The 15,391-nt window shown below is 29.4% G+C and overlaps 1 protein-coding gene and 2 long non-coding RNA genes across 4 annotated transcripts in view; 1 reads left to right on the plus strand and 2 right to left on the minus strand.

Moving 5' to 3' along the window:
- Window positions 1–2,330, minus strand: part of LOC122271063 (uncharacterized) — a 5,576-nt gene extending 3,246 nt beyond the window's left edge. Inside the window, exon 1 of one of the 2 annotated variants that reach the window (XR_006226140.2) lies at window positions 2,181–2,330. This is a non-coding gene — a long non-coding RNA (uncharacterized lncRNA). Of the gene's footprint in view, window positions 1–1,758; window positions 1,894–2,180 lie in introns of those variants that run through there. The other variant, XR_006226141.2, reaches the window with a different exon arrangement.
- A 1,944-nt stretch (window positions 2,331–4,274) lies between these two features.
- LOC107438455 (uncharacterized) lies at window positions 4,275–5,291 on the plus strand. The gene has a single exon (XM_016050755.1). It carries the CDS (start codon window positions 4,275–4,277, stop codon window positions 5,289–5,291), a length of 1,017 nt encoding a protein of 338 aa, XP_015906241.1.
- A 1,098-nt stretch (window positions 5,292–6,389) lies between these two features.
- On the minus strand, window positions 6,390–9,524 carry LOC107438460 (uncharacterized). Its single transcript, XR_001583371.3, has 3 exons — window positions 9,334–9,524; window positions 7,697–7,921; window positions 6,390–6,484 (listed from the first exon to the last, which is right to left on the minus strand). It is a non-coding gene; the product is annotated as an uncharacterized lncRNA (long non-coding RNA).
- Between the last annotated feature and the right edge of the window lie 5,867 nt (window positions 9,525–15,391).

Here is a 15,391-nt window from a genome sequence, read left to right on the forward strand (position 1 = left end):
CATTATGTGTGAAACAATATATATATATATATCAGGAGTTTCCAGCTTACATATGAGGCTGGGGGTCGCAATTAAAAACACCAGTCAAATGGTGGGCAGCTACTTTATCAACATTTTGTATATGACTCTTTCTTGTTTGAAGGAGCATTAAAGATTAATGTCTGATTCAAAACTATTGAATTACAAATTAAATTAAGAAGTAGATATTTGCCTGAGAAATAAATTTTTTTGCACAGTTGGTATATTACATTTCACAGAAACGAAGAGATTAGGTTTGTTCAGCAAGGAAAAGTACTTTAAACCAATATGGAGTTTTTACGAAAATTGTCTGCAGAAAAGGACAACTAATATATTTTAGTTGTCAAAAAAAGGCTTGGTGAGCCAGAAGGGGCCCGCGGGCAGCCAGTTAACAACCACTGATATATATTGTTTTACGCACCTGAAACCGGGGCTTGCACTTGTTTACGTTCGTGTATCAATTAGGTAACAATGTAATGCTATACGTTAAATAAATACAAATAGGAAGTATGTAAAGAATTTCCTGAATAAAAGCCCATTATATGCATGTTTAAATATAGAAGTATTGCATATAAACTCATGCAAAACATGTAATTATTAAAAAACTGCAATGTGTCTAATAATTTGATCTAATTATTGCAACAATAATATAATACCTGATAGTAAGTATTTCATATTTATACAATATATCGTCTAATTTATCCAATCGTCGAATTTATATGATACATCGCTTAATTTAACCAATTGGACAAGGATTGGACCCGAAAGAAAACAAGTGCAAACTGGTTTCAGTCTCGTATAAAACAATAAAACTCTATAGTATCACCTGATAATTAAGATTTTGCATAGACTCTTATAGTGAGTCTAATAATTAGGCTATGGGGCTGTGCATATTTATGTACATGTATACATATATTGAGTATCAATATAATACTTTTTTGCACAAAAAGCATGTTTTATGTATTTTTCCATTAAAAGCAACTTTTAGAAATTTTTAAAGTTTTAGATTTTTTGTATGCTTCTTAAAAGATCTATTCAAAGCATTTAAAGACTTGAGTAGATGCAAAATGTGAGTATATTTAAAATACAATGGACTCTTGATCGATACTGATTACAATTTATTATTATTAATTATTAAAATATAGTGACTACGGCGTGTGACCGAATACCATCACCGAATATCATGCTCTTCATAAATATGTAAATCATGCGACTTTTCATTTTTCGGGCCTTTGAGACACATCTGCCTGGAGATAAATATTATCTATTAGTGGGCTGCGCCCCCAGCTCGCTAACGCTCGCCAACCCCCGAAAATTGCTACGCAATCTTGCATGATTTGCTTCGCAAACAAAGCTCGCTTCGCTCGGTTCTAACTTAGGTACATTGCAAATGCACAAAATTCTAAGAATTCAAAACTATCATTCAAATCCATATAAAAAATTTTTTTTTAAAAAATTACATATTTTTAGGAAATACTGAGTCATTAAAATAAATTTGAATTCAAATAAATGACATGTAATTCGTTAAACCTATTAGAAATGTGCTATAGTATAAAATCTTAAAGCGTAACAGCACGACTGAGACTCATTTTTCAATGAATAACTAATAAAAATAATAAAACAAATAAATTCGTTCTATAAATCAAAAATCGTCAAATAAATTCGTAATACATAAATTCGTGAAAAAAAGCGCTTTCGACAAAATACTAAAATAGAGGTCTATCGACAAAGACTACTCACTTCTGCCTAGCTTAATAGTATGAGATTGCCGCAGCTGATAGGGTGAATTTCGGAAGAGATCACATTTGGTGAGAATGCTCACTCTGTTTATTTCAGTTTCCGTTTTTAAAAGCGCTATATGTTAAGCCACCTAGGCTAGATTTGGCATGTGACATTTTTAGCGGCAATCATTGGTCGATTTTCTAGCGTTGCCATTCGGGGAGTTGTAATGAGGCTTTTTTTGTCGCCTTGTAAGAGAAATATATATATAGATTCTGCTTCATTTTCCTAAGTTATTTGCTTCAAACAAATTGTTTTTAATGTTTAGTATGCATATGACTGCAGTATGAATAAGACTAAAATTATTTTTATAAGAATGAAAAAATTTTAAACATGCATTTTGCATATGTTTTTTTCTATATCAAAATGTAGCATATACTTACAAGTAAAGACAATGTATCAAAATGATTTCAGATTTGTAATGTAAAAACAATTTTGAAATGAGCTATTTCTCTCTTTTTATTTGAACAGACAAGAAGTAATGCAAATTGCATTCCTTTATTGTGAAATAAACTTCATTCCTTTTGAGTACTTTCCTTTTCATTTCAATGTCACGTAGAGATTTATTTATTTGCTCCTATTTCATGCAATTTTATGATGTTTTACACACGATTTCAATTAAAGCTCAAGATGCATCATTTCTTTAAATAATGATATACTTTACGATGCACTGTGGAAATCTTCGTATCAAATTATGGCATTAAGTACCGGCACTTTGGGTCAACATTCGAAAAAATTTTTTTGCCGCAAAATCTCTATCTTTATCGTAAAATATTATTAAGTAATTTTTACAGCAATTTTTATTTAATTAGAGTGATTTAGTGATTTTACGGTAATTATTACTGCAAAAAATTACGGTTAATCAGAATTTTTTGTTCTGTAATATATTTTGTTAAAAATAAATTTACGGTGAAAAAAATTGACTCCCTTATTGCTGGTACTTTTCATCATAATTGGCAGTAAGTATAAGATTCCAATTACTTTATCCTCAAATGTATTACCAATGTTCTCAGCACACCTTTTCGCACAACAGAAATATGGGAATTCAGTGGGTATTATGGCTAACCAGCTTACCTCTGTTTCTTTTTTAAACTTGAAAAAAAAATATATATAAAAAATATTTTTCCTATTTATAGGCATTTTTTACTGCTTTATTTTGATATATCAATGAAATAATTTAAAAGTATTTTTGATTCATCAAACTTTTTCAAGCAAGTTTCTTGTGACAGCGAAACAGAGTAAAAAGAACATTTTATTCACCAAAATATTTTATAAATCTGGATTTTCTGTGAGTGGTGGACATTTTCTTATTGGACAGTTAGGACATCAGAGAATTTCAGGATTATTTTTAGCTCTTGCCCTTAGTGGACATGTAAGTCGAAAATCACAACTTTGAGCATCAATTATTGATAACGTAAAAAGAAGAAAAGCAAGGATGATTTTATTCATTTTTCTTTTCTTGAGCTTCCTAAAATAATTTTAATCTGCTACATACACTGAATATAATTAAAAAAATATCTAATTTAATACGCCATTTTGAAAGATAAAATCATCCATTATGTGTGAAACAAAAACTATTGCAATTTTATTTGAGTGGCAAATGTAATTGGAAAAAATATAAAACTAACAAATTTGTCGTTCACAAGTGTATATTTTAATTTCCTTGATATTACTAGCATTTTGTTTCAAATAATTAAATTTACTACTACTAACTAAATGTTAACAACTATCAATGGTTAATTATTCCTTGTAATTTAGAGCCCTACCTAGAAGACTAGGGAATCCTGGATTAAGCATTCGAACAAACTAGCCCGTAGGAAATATTGTTGAGTTAACTAACCTATATTTGCGTTACATGGAAAGGAAAACTACGAAAAGCTCTCAAGTTTTGCCCGATGGAGACAATTTATCAACCCAAAACCAGTCTATCACTGAGGATGTTTTACAGCAGTACTGTGTTCAGAGTAATCGGGGAGTAAAATTGGTATGAACCATCCATCGCTGGGATTCGAATACGTTTTACCACATTGAGACGGGAATGCTCTATCCCTCATCTACCAAGGGTCGAGATACTTGTATACGCTATTTATGCTTAGTTTACAATACTGTATTGCAAATGTATCTTTTCTGAAATATGTCCATTTTATGAAAAGTTTGCGATTCAATTCACGACCAACACGTTTACAGCTAATTAAAGTTTTTATCTACATTTGGTTATTTTTCTATACGTTTACATCTACATTTAGTAATTTATCTGTTCATATGGGTAACGATTTACCAAAATTTCTATTTTTTAAAATTATATTTCTTAGTACCAACGACTGCAAAATAATGCACTTCGTCTTGTCCCCGGTGCTGTCAAGACCACACCCATTGACGCACTTCCGCTATATACCAATGAATTACCTATACAATATGAAATAAAGAAATCAGCTTTAAAGCTCTATCAGAAACTAATTCGCCTACCTCATAGCGTTATGTTGACCAAGTCTGAACCTTGTAGGCTGAAGACTCAGGACGGCTACCTTCAAGCTGTATTAAAAGTGATGGATGAATTTGATATGCCTTCCCGGATTGAACCTTTGCTTCCCCCCTTAAACCCTATGGAAGCTAGCAAAATATTATATCACCGGGACCTTATGAGTCCTGTCTTAAAAGCCCAGGATTGTACAGCAGCTTTATTCAGCACGGGGATGGAGACTATCCACAATCGTTTTCCTCTTGAAGCTTGGTTGCACATATATACAGATGGCTCAAAGCTTGAGATGGATACCGTTGCCGGTGCTGGTATTTTTGGTGAGCATTTCACCCACTATATTTCGTTGGGAACAGTCAAGACAGCTTTTGATGGTGAGGTTGAGGCAATCAAAGTAGCTTTAACTCATTTAAATGCTCGTCCTTCTCTTTTCGATCAAGCTGTCATCTTCTCGGATTCCCAAGCTGCGATTCTGGCCATTGCCAACTACTCTCAAGCCCCTAGCTCTTTGTCCATTGTGAAATGTAAATCTTTAATGACAGATATAGGTGAAAAATATAAAACAATTGCCTTACAATGGATCCCATCCCACTGTGGTATCCCCGGCCACGAAAAAGCTGATGCACTGGCCAAAAAAGGTTGCTTTGTTAATCAATCCCCAAATAACTTGGTTAGCTATAAATCCACTTCGTTAATGATTAATAATGCAATTAAGACAACACATATATCATTGCTAAAAGAAAGGACGAAAGAAAAATCGTGGGGAAATGACATCATTAATCTCTCCGATTGCCCAAGAAGCAGTGCTGTAGCTGCCTTTCGTATTGCTACCAAGCACGATTGCTTATACTCCCATCTTTTCCGTCTTAAAATAGTGGATAATCCTGCCTGCCCCCTCTGCCGCAGTGGTGCGACGATGAATGCTGAACATCTTTTCAACTGTTCAGTTCTCACAAAGAACTGCATCTACTCCCGATACTGGGAGGCCAGAGAACTTTTGTTCAATTTAAGTTCTTGATTTAATTTTTGTGTTTGATGTTTTGCTTTTGTTTTCGTATTTTGTGCATTTCATATCTTTCTGTATTTGTATTTTTCTTTTCTTTTGATCTTTGTACGGCGTTAGGATAATGTCTATATCTCCTGCTGCATTGGAAATAAAAAAAAAATTCTTAATACCAAACATTTTGTAAAAAATACGCAACTTAAAAGGTTATTTCATCAAATGATTGGTTTTTATGCTATGCTCCAAAAAATTATGACAGACCTCGAAATTTATAGTATACTCTTTTATGAAACTCTCTTTCCATTTTTTCTTACTTTTTAATTTATTTTTAGTATTCATATTTCATAATTTTTAGTATTCGAAGACCCAAATTCTTTTGCTCCATTTTTTATTTCTTCAGTTTTTTATTTCATTAAATATTTATAAAATAGCTGTTTAGTGCATTTAGATAGGAAAATTTTTACTATAATTTATAAACTTATTTTTTATCAAAAAGCATAGTTTTGATAGTATTAACAAGAAATTAAGAAGAAACAATCATTTTTACACTGCTACACAATTTTCTTATTGTTTTATTCTCCTTAAGGTTTAATGTTATAAAAAACGTTTAATATAGTGCTATAGACAATAAAATGCACAATTTTTGTAGAAAACAAATTTTTCATAAACTTAGGACAGAGTGTTAAAAGCAGCTCACTTCCTCCCTTTTCATTTCTTATTGGCTTTTCCAGTAAACACTTTTTTTAGAAAAAAATATGAATCTTAAAAAAAAACTGTTTTGCAGGAAATTTTAAATAATTTATTTTCTACACTACATTTTTTCTTGGACTTCAAGATTTTTTATGCATTTAAAAATTTAAATAAAAACTTTAATGGTATCACTCACGAAATCCTCATCTCTGTTAGAGGGATTTACCATGATATACAAAACTCTCTCAGCAGGAGTTCAAAAAAATAAGAGCAAACAAATCCATAAATAAATGAAATAAAGCCGTAAATTAAAAACTACTGTTTAAAAGAGGGCATTGTTCCATTTCACTTATTTCACCACATCATTCAATTACAAAATTTATTGTATTTTGATTCAATTCGAATAAATTATTACACAGTATATCTATATAATTCTTTATTTTTAAAATAAACAAAATATGTTAGAAAATATCGCAATCAATTTTCTGCTTTAGAGTTTTGCACTTGCCTTTAAGTTCCTGAAAACAAAAAATGAACAATTTCGAAATTATACAAAAATGAATTGCAGATTATTTTAATGCAATAAAAAATGAAGTTTGAAATTAATTCAAACTATTATTTTTTTTATTACCAAAACCAATAAAGAAGCAATTTATCAAGAGAGAATCAGAGGGTTAATATTAGTTAATCAATTTCTAAAGTCATAATTATCTGTTTTAAAGTTCAACAAATAATTTGTAAATATTTCATTACAAAGCAATGGTTTTTATTATTAATGCCGGAAGTAGTGGTCCTAAACGTTATTTTTAGTTCATTCTGATAAAGATTTGTTAATTTCAGTAAAATCAGTGCCTAAAGCTTAATTTATTTATAATCTTTGAATGACAAATGTAAGTTTTGAAATAAAATCAATTAATTCCTATTTTTTCGGGTCTTCAAACTTGAATTTTCACATTCAAGGGCGATCGATGATCTGAAAAAGTAAAATTTTTAAATAATATATTTTTATTAATGTTACCGAAATCTGTGTTAAAAAGTAAAAGAAAACGTTTCCCGCTTTACGATTTCTTAAAGCGCCAAAATTTTAATTACAGCTTTGTGCCGGATTTCAGTTTGATTATTATTAATTGTTCAGTCAAATAACCATAAATAAGATGATAATCAAACTATTAACTATAAGAAAAACCGTTTATTAATTGATTTCATCTAATGCAGTTAATCAACCAGAATTTTATAGTACCAATTAAGCCCACTTAATGAAGCCTCTTATTTTCTTGCAATTGTGAACACATTATAGCAGAGACACATAATCTGTTTGTCTTATGGCTGAGAGAACGGGGGTTCGAGTCCACTACAGTATTTTCTCCATTAGCTTCAGCACATGAAGAGTTTCCAGCGACCTGCACTCTCCAATTTCTTTAACAAAAAGCCTAGCTCTAATATCAAGAAAAATTCTTTTTTTTACAGTTTTGAAACCATTTTACCTAAAAATGGTTGAAAAACCGTAGAGTTTGGTAGAGTTTGCATAGTTTTAATAGCATACCGTACACGGTTTCAATACAATTGGGCAAAAAATGTTTATTGACGTAAATTTTACGGTTAATTAGAATGACAGTCTACTGCTGATTATTTGACTATTGTTACGAAATGTCAAAATTGGATAATAATTAAGAATCGAAGTGCATTTCATTATTTATAGGTATTTTTAGGAAAAATATTTCTAAAATTACCTTCTATTCTCCCAAATAAACTCAATCATCAATTGGTCTAATCATGAGTGGAGGGCACTTTCTGTTAGGACATGATGGACAAATTGGGGTATCAGGACTTCTTTTAGATCTCGCATTTAGGGGACATATAAGGGGTGGACAATGGCAGTCCTTCGCATCAACTGTTGCCAAGGTTACAAGAAGTAAGACCATAATAACTTTATACATTTTCTTAGTTTTGCTTTCCTGAAACAAATGTATTACTAAGTATTTTTTAATCAATATTTTATTCAAAGAATTTAGTGAATTAGCTAGTTAATGATGACACAAAATTCGATTAAATAAAAAAACTATGCACTCCTGTTAAAATAATTATTAAAGTTATCCCTCTTATTTAAAATTAAATATGTATTAAAAATCCATAAATCATCAGAAAATATAGGTGTCAAAAAAGTGCAGAATCCCTTTAATTAATGACTTTAGGAGATTCGAAAAAATAAAATAAATAAAAATACCCAAAATTATATTTAAAAAAAATTATACTAAACAATTTTAAAACTACTATTTCACTAAAAATTATAGAAACGAGTTCATTGAAAATTTAGATTTTAATATAAAGAAAAGTACAAAGCTCAACCTAAATTATTTACTAATCCAAGACCCTTAAAATTATCTTTTCTTTCAATGAAATTTTAAAATCTCCTTTAAGAAGTTTTATGCAAGAGTTGATAAAACTATACCTCGCATGACTGATAACTTTAAACAAAATCAAACTATTTATCTATTTCAAAATTTTTTTAGAATGAAATCCCCTAAATCATATTAATTCAGAGTGAATGAAAATCTGCTGAAAAACTTAATTCTGATATTAAAACTAATATATAAGGTCTTTGCACCATTTATTTGGTAATTTTTCCGTTTTTATGTTGATGATTTACCTGTAATTTTGGTCTAAAAATGTTACTGTCCTACTACCACAGATTTAGTAATAAATACAAAACTGGAAAGTAAAATTTGACGAATAAATAGTTTTATGTCATGCTCGAAGGTATCATGATTAAATTACCTAGTTTTACCACATTTACGAAATTTCATCATGTATTTTAAAATCATATGTTATTGTTAATTTTAAAATCCTTTCTCAAACACTTCTGAAAAAAAAATGACCAAAATGTTTGGTGTTACAATAGCAACAGAAGCATGCTAAATTAAAAAAATTCCGGTAGATTTAGCTGAATATTTTTTTTAGTGCAAGCAGCTAAGATTAATTAATAATTTTGTGATCAACATAAATAATGAAGATAATATTAACAGATTATTAAGTTTTTATGGAATAAATATTAGACCATTTTTTGGGCTAGAAATGCTTGTGCTTTTAAAACATTTTTCTTAAAGTTTTATTCCTAAAATTTGCTTAAATCTATTCCATACCTTGATTCGATATAAAACACAACATTAGTAACTCTATTGTTGAAAAATAAAATCCGGCTACATTGGTTTTATTTGTATATAAAACAATATAGAAATTTATAAATATACATATTTATCAATTAAAAATATATAATTATTGAATTTATTATTTATAAATTTATAATAAATTACAAAAAAAATATACTAATATTAAATTGAATTAAAAGAACAAGATAATTCTCACTTACGTAAAAAACTGAAAAATTGAAGCTATGTAAGATTTGTGATCAACTTATAAAAATAAACCTTTGAATCATGAAATAAGGATTTTTATTCTTGAACTAATTGTTTTATCAGATTGATAGTAAAATAAATCGCATTAAAGTCTTTTGCAATAAATTACATCAATGTTTTCAGAATTGCGTATCATTGCAATGACACGGAAAGATTTATTTCCGCAGTCTGGCTTCATGCTTCACTTTATATTCTTGTCACGATTAAAATTGCAACTTTTGTTTGAGTTTCATTATTTTTCTAAAAATACGATGCATTTAAAACTAAATCGTATTCGGAATTTGTTTTCTTGTTCAGTGCTTTATGCATTTGCATACCCAGCGAACTTAGTAAAAGATCATAATCTTCATAGTAATAATAATATTGTGGATTTTAGAGTCTAATTCCTTTCTAATAAAGAAAGGGTTTTCTTTGTGCGATAAATGTATAAAATTTAGCTGTGTGAAAAGAACAGAATTAAAGTCACGCAAATGATTTACAAATTCAGAAAAATACAAAATAAGTAACATTTAAAATAATAAATCAAAATAGAAAAGGGCTTAAAGCAGCTAAACCCAAATTTGTTTTATTTTAATTTTTAAAATAAATAATAAAAGGTAATCTCTCATAATAAACTGCAGAATTTATGCAGTTGTTGATAAAAATAATTTTACAGATATTTGATAATTGAAAACTAGTAACTGTTCTAGCTCACTTTTTCATGATTGATCACAAAAACGCTATTTTTCACTGCAGTTATTGTTTTCGAAATTTGATAGTTATTTACGAAGCAGATTTTTATGACTTATTCGAGTACTAAGCAGAATTAAATAAAACCCGATTTAAAGTCTATATGACACTTTGTTTCAAGGTAACGAGCATTTTTATGCAGCTGCTTATGGTACACTACTTCAAAAATTAGCGAATTTCGGAAAATTTAAATTTTTCAAAAATAAGTCAGTATTGTTTCTTATACAATTTTAATGCTGAATTGAAAACAAATCAATTGCAAATAATCGCATTTAATTTGAATTGTAGATTCTTGAATGCATTGATTACGAAATATTAAAATAACTATTTTTTTAAGAAACACTACTTTTTATTAGAATAACTATTTTTTTTAATCTGTTGTGATAGACAATAACGGAAGTCCTTTTCAGAATCAGTGTCAAAAGTTTATAAAAAAAGCTATTAGTTTCACTGACAAAAAGTATAAAAATATAGACTTGATTTATTGAGTTTAAAGATTTGTGAGAAAAAAAGAAAGAAAATCTAATTATCAAACTTACAAGTACCACAATGATACCAGATGTATAAGAAAATAAAAAGTTTTAAAATTTCATAATAAGATTGGAATTATATATTTGAATTTCTGTGAATGTTGTTAATGGTAGTTCTTTCTTCAGAATATTTTATTTTGTGGCTGAGGTACTTGTCAAGCTTTAGAGATACAAGGATTAAATAGAACGGCTGAAGTGCAATGCCATTTATATGAAGAAGAAAACTAATTTCATCCAGTCAATTTAAATTATGAAAAAATCAGTTTCTGATATTTTAATATTTTAAAACCTGCCACTATTATTGTAAATATGACTTTCTTATTAATTCTTTTTTTTCCTTTTAGGTACCAACACTTCCAAGTTTCAACGGGAAACAGTATTTAAAATAATTTTGTTGGTTTGTAAGGAAAATGAAATTTTAGTTTTAATTAAAAGTAATTTGAATTTCAGACTAATCATTTAAATTTTCAGTTTTATAGCTTTAAAAATTCTAGCACCGTAGACAACTATCTTCTAAAAATATGAGTTCCCACACATAATTTTTTTCCCACTGTGGAAATCGGATAGGCGTCATTTCAAGATGATTTAATCAATCTATTAAATATGTATACATAGTATGCATTTGAAACTTTCTTTTATAACTCAACAACCAAAGGAATTACTGCCGAAGGTATAATATTGAAAACATCAGGTTGATAAATGAAGATCTCTGCTAGTGAAAAAATTTAATTGCATACCTTATTCTTCATAAAATATATATAATATCTTTATATATATTATATTCTTAATATAGTAAGGTTAAAACCTAATAAACTAAGTGAACCGTATAACACCTCATGTTAGGGAATTATTTCCTTCGTAAGTATTGAAAAAACAGCTTTAGATTGAGCTATATAAGTCTGAAGTTATGTCGCATCTTAGGGTGATAAATTAATATTTCTGAAAATGCAAATATATATATATANATCTAAAATACTAGCTTAATAAAATTAAAAGGATCTTTTGAGACTAAACTCAAAAAGAATTATATCTATCTGCAGATAAGCTTATCTGGTTTCTGAGAACATTAAATTTCTCTTTCACGTACTTAACTTAGCCCTTCGCGTATATAGTAAGTTCCGTTGAATAGCGATGAAATCTTTATTTATAAAATGAATCCACACCACGCAATAAAATAGCTTAAAGAAGCCGAAATAACATTTAAATCAAGACTATGTTGAGATATTAGTTCATCTCCATCTGGTCTTAAGATCTTCCAGACGCCGGTTCTAACATCTGGGTTAAATGGATCACAAGACATGAACATATGTTACTTTAAAAAAGTGTACACTTATATTTTGGAAATGAAACGGTAAAGATGTGTCGCGGAGCCTCTGCTCCGTTTGTATATAAATTGTAAATAGATTTCTTTATTCTTTTCTCAATAAAAGCATAGAAAATTCATTATGTTGTCATCCTTATAGAAAAGGATATTAAAAATAATTGAAATATGACTGCGAAAATTGGAATCAACAAAATAATGATTAATGAAAAGCCACGGCTCAAGAGCTGCGAGAAAAAATAGAGAAAGAGCACTACATCAAAGCCGGCAGGATTCTCTCTGCCCGGAACCCAATGGAATAGCATGTAAATTTAAAGATTATTGCAAGTAAATTTTACTTTGAAGAAATTAACTGGAATTAAGAGATGCAATAAGAATGGTTTGATGAACTCCCGTTATCAGCCCCATCTCTTCTTGGAACGGAAAGTCGGAGGTTCCTTTTGCCCCCCTGAAACCCGATGAGCCCGGTGAACTTCGCCGAAGGAGGGATGACCTTACTTCCGCCCTGTATGCTTGCCAAGTGATGATCTTCGCCGCCCCTATTCTTGATGCGTCCTAGGAAAAAGACTGACTCTCGCAGGAGAAAAATATTGAAAAGTGAAGGAAGAAAAGGACTGTTTATTGTGTTTTTTATAATGTGCTCTCGCGTTGTTGAACAGATGAAGATCGGTAAGTTTTGAAAATAATTTTGTTGAATTAAGTGTATTACAAATAATAGTTTTATTACAATAGTGAAGATAGTTATAAATAGAAATTATGTTTTATTATAGAGTGTGTTGGTATTTTAAGAAGTATATAGAGTGTGTCGGTATTTTAAGAATGTAATACTTTGATTTTTATTATCAATTGATTTTGATTTTGATTTCTCTTATTTCAAAAATAAGTACCTTATTTTTAAGTTATTGATAATTAATGTTGTGAAAATGGCATATCTATGGAAACTAGTTAAATCGGAACTGGTAATTTTAGCGAATGAATTAGATTTAGATGTAAATGAAAATAACACAGTTCCAGAGATAAGAAATAAAATTGTAACGCAAGAAAATTATGACGAATCTATAACTAAAGAAATAGTTAATAGAATTTTGGAAGAAAAACGGGAAAAATCAGAATTACAACTTTTAAAAGAAAAGGTTTTAAGTCTAAAAAATAATTACAAAGCTATATCCTATTTAGGTAAACTAGTAAAAGCTGATTTAATTGTTTTGGCAGATGAGTTAGGAATATTATATAGTAAGTGATACCGAACCAGTTTCCGAAATCAGGAAAAAAATAACATCAGATAAGAATTACAATGAGGGGTTAACCAAAGAAATTGTAAATCGTATGCTAGAAAAAAAGAAAGAAATGCAAGAGCTACAAATTTTAAAGACTAAGAATCAAGATCTTGAACTCTATAAATTAAGCTTTCAAAGTAATTATAAGGAAACACGTTCAAGTGTAAATTCATCTAATGTAAACATTTCCTTAATGGGATTTTCACAACCGTTTGACCCCCATAAAGATGAGATATTTTTGCATTTAAAAAATTTCGAAGCTAAAGCCAAATTGGCTAATATTCCAGAAAATGAATATGTTATTTATTTATTGAATCTGTTACCCTATGATATTGTTAACCAACTAACAAGGGAACCTAGTGAATTGGCTCATGATTATTCACATATAAAAACCTTATTATTAAAATGGTATAAACTTAATCCAGAGCAATTAAAATTTAAACTCTTTTCAACTCATAGAAATTCTCAAGATTCTTGGCGCGATTTGTGCAATGAAATATCTGCTTACTTTAATGATTGGCTAGCTGAGCTTAAGATAGAATCATTTGAAGAATTGAAGGAATTAATTATTGCTAACCAAATCAAAACTAGAGTACCAAATGAAGTAAAGCAACATTTTCTTGATGCATGGAATTCTATGAATAGTTCTTTAAATTTGGCAGAAAAACTAGATGAATTTGAATCTTTAAGAATCGGTATGAATAAACAGACAGGTACTAAACCAAAACAATTTTCTCCTACTTTTCAGAGATGCGCTGCATATAATGCACCATAAGTAAAAAGAAATTTTACAAATAATTATCGGAGTAGTCCAGGACAGTTCCGATATCAGACTGATCAGCAGCATTATATGGGAAAAAATTATAATTACCTATATGGAGCTGGTTTCAATCAGTATAGTAATCATTCTAAATATAATAGTATTGAAATGAAACAATCAACTGAAAAAACTCACCATGGAACTGTTTCTGATATATCTCCCCGAAACAAATATGACAAAAAGAGTGAAAAAGTTAATGATAAGTCTTCTCAAAACAAATGTAACAAAAATGCTGGAAATGGTGTAGAAAATGGTATTAATGATCAATGACATTTAAAATCTTTATATTTTTGTGATGTGATTACGTCGGGAAGTGATGGCACAAAAATTGAAATTCCGGCACTTTGTGATACGGGAGGAACGATGTCAATTGTTCCATCAAAATTATTAAAAAATATCAAATATTTTCTAGTAACCATCGTTACATATATATATATATAACCTAAGGTAGAGCACGGAACACATGACGTTAATTAAGAATAATCTTTCCAAGTGTCAAAGAATACATTTGAGGTGGATTTATAATAACCAGAAGGGAAAAGTGGCACACCTTAGGTAGATAAATAAATACCTCAACCATATAAATAATGCCAGAGGTCGAAAAATAACAACCTAAAGTAGAACACCGAACACCTCACATTCATAAAAATCAAGCTATCCAACTGTCGAAAAACACACTTGAGGTTGATTTATAATAACCTGAAGTGTATAACGGCTAACCATAGGTTGATAAATAAATACCTCAACAAGCATAAAATTAGATACCTGAGGTTGAAAAATAATTAACTGATTTAGAACATAATGCACCTCACGTTAGTAAAAATTTACCTTTCCCACCTACAAAAAATACACCTGAGTTACATTTATAATAACCTGAGTAGTTAAATGAAACAACTTAGGTTGCTAAATAAATACCTCCACAATTGTTAAAAAACATACTTCAGATTGATAAGTAATTAACTAAGGTTGAAAATGAAACACCTTCAAGTAGTAGTTTTTAGTAGTTTTTTTTCATTCAAATTTATTACACAACTCTTCATGCTCCCATAATATGAGGCTTACAATTGTGAGAGGGCGAAGTTCAAATTTAAATTAAAAGAAACAGAACAAAATTAAAAGTCTAGATTTTCAGTGTATTTAACGAAGATGGACTAAACAAGAAGTCAAGAAGTACCTGCGTGTCTCAGTTTCTTTTCTAAGCTTTCATTTTGACTTGCATATAAATTACAATAAAATACAGTGTGTTTTATAGTTTCAACATCCTGACCACAGGAACAAAAATTAGAATTCCCTGAATTAAACCTTAACAATTAGCTGTTAAAATTACCATGCCCT

This window comes from Parasteatoda tepidariorum, chromosome 4, assembly GCF_043381705.1.
Source record: "Parasteatoda tepidariorum isolate YZ-2023 chromosome 4, CAS_Ptep_4.0, whole genome shotgun sequence".
NCBI lineage: Eukaryota > Metazoa > Arthropoda > Arachnida > Araneae > Theridiidae > Parasteatoda > Parasteatoda tepidariorum.

Coding starts and splice junctions, on each gene's coding strand:
- LOC107438455 (XM_016050755.1), top strand. CDS start 4,275: ATGTTGACCAAGTCTGAACCTTGTAGGCTGAAGACTCAGGACGGCTAC.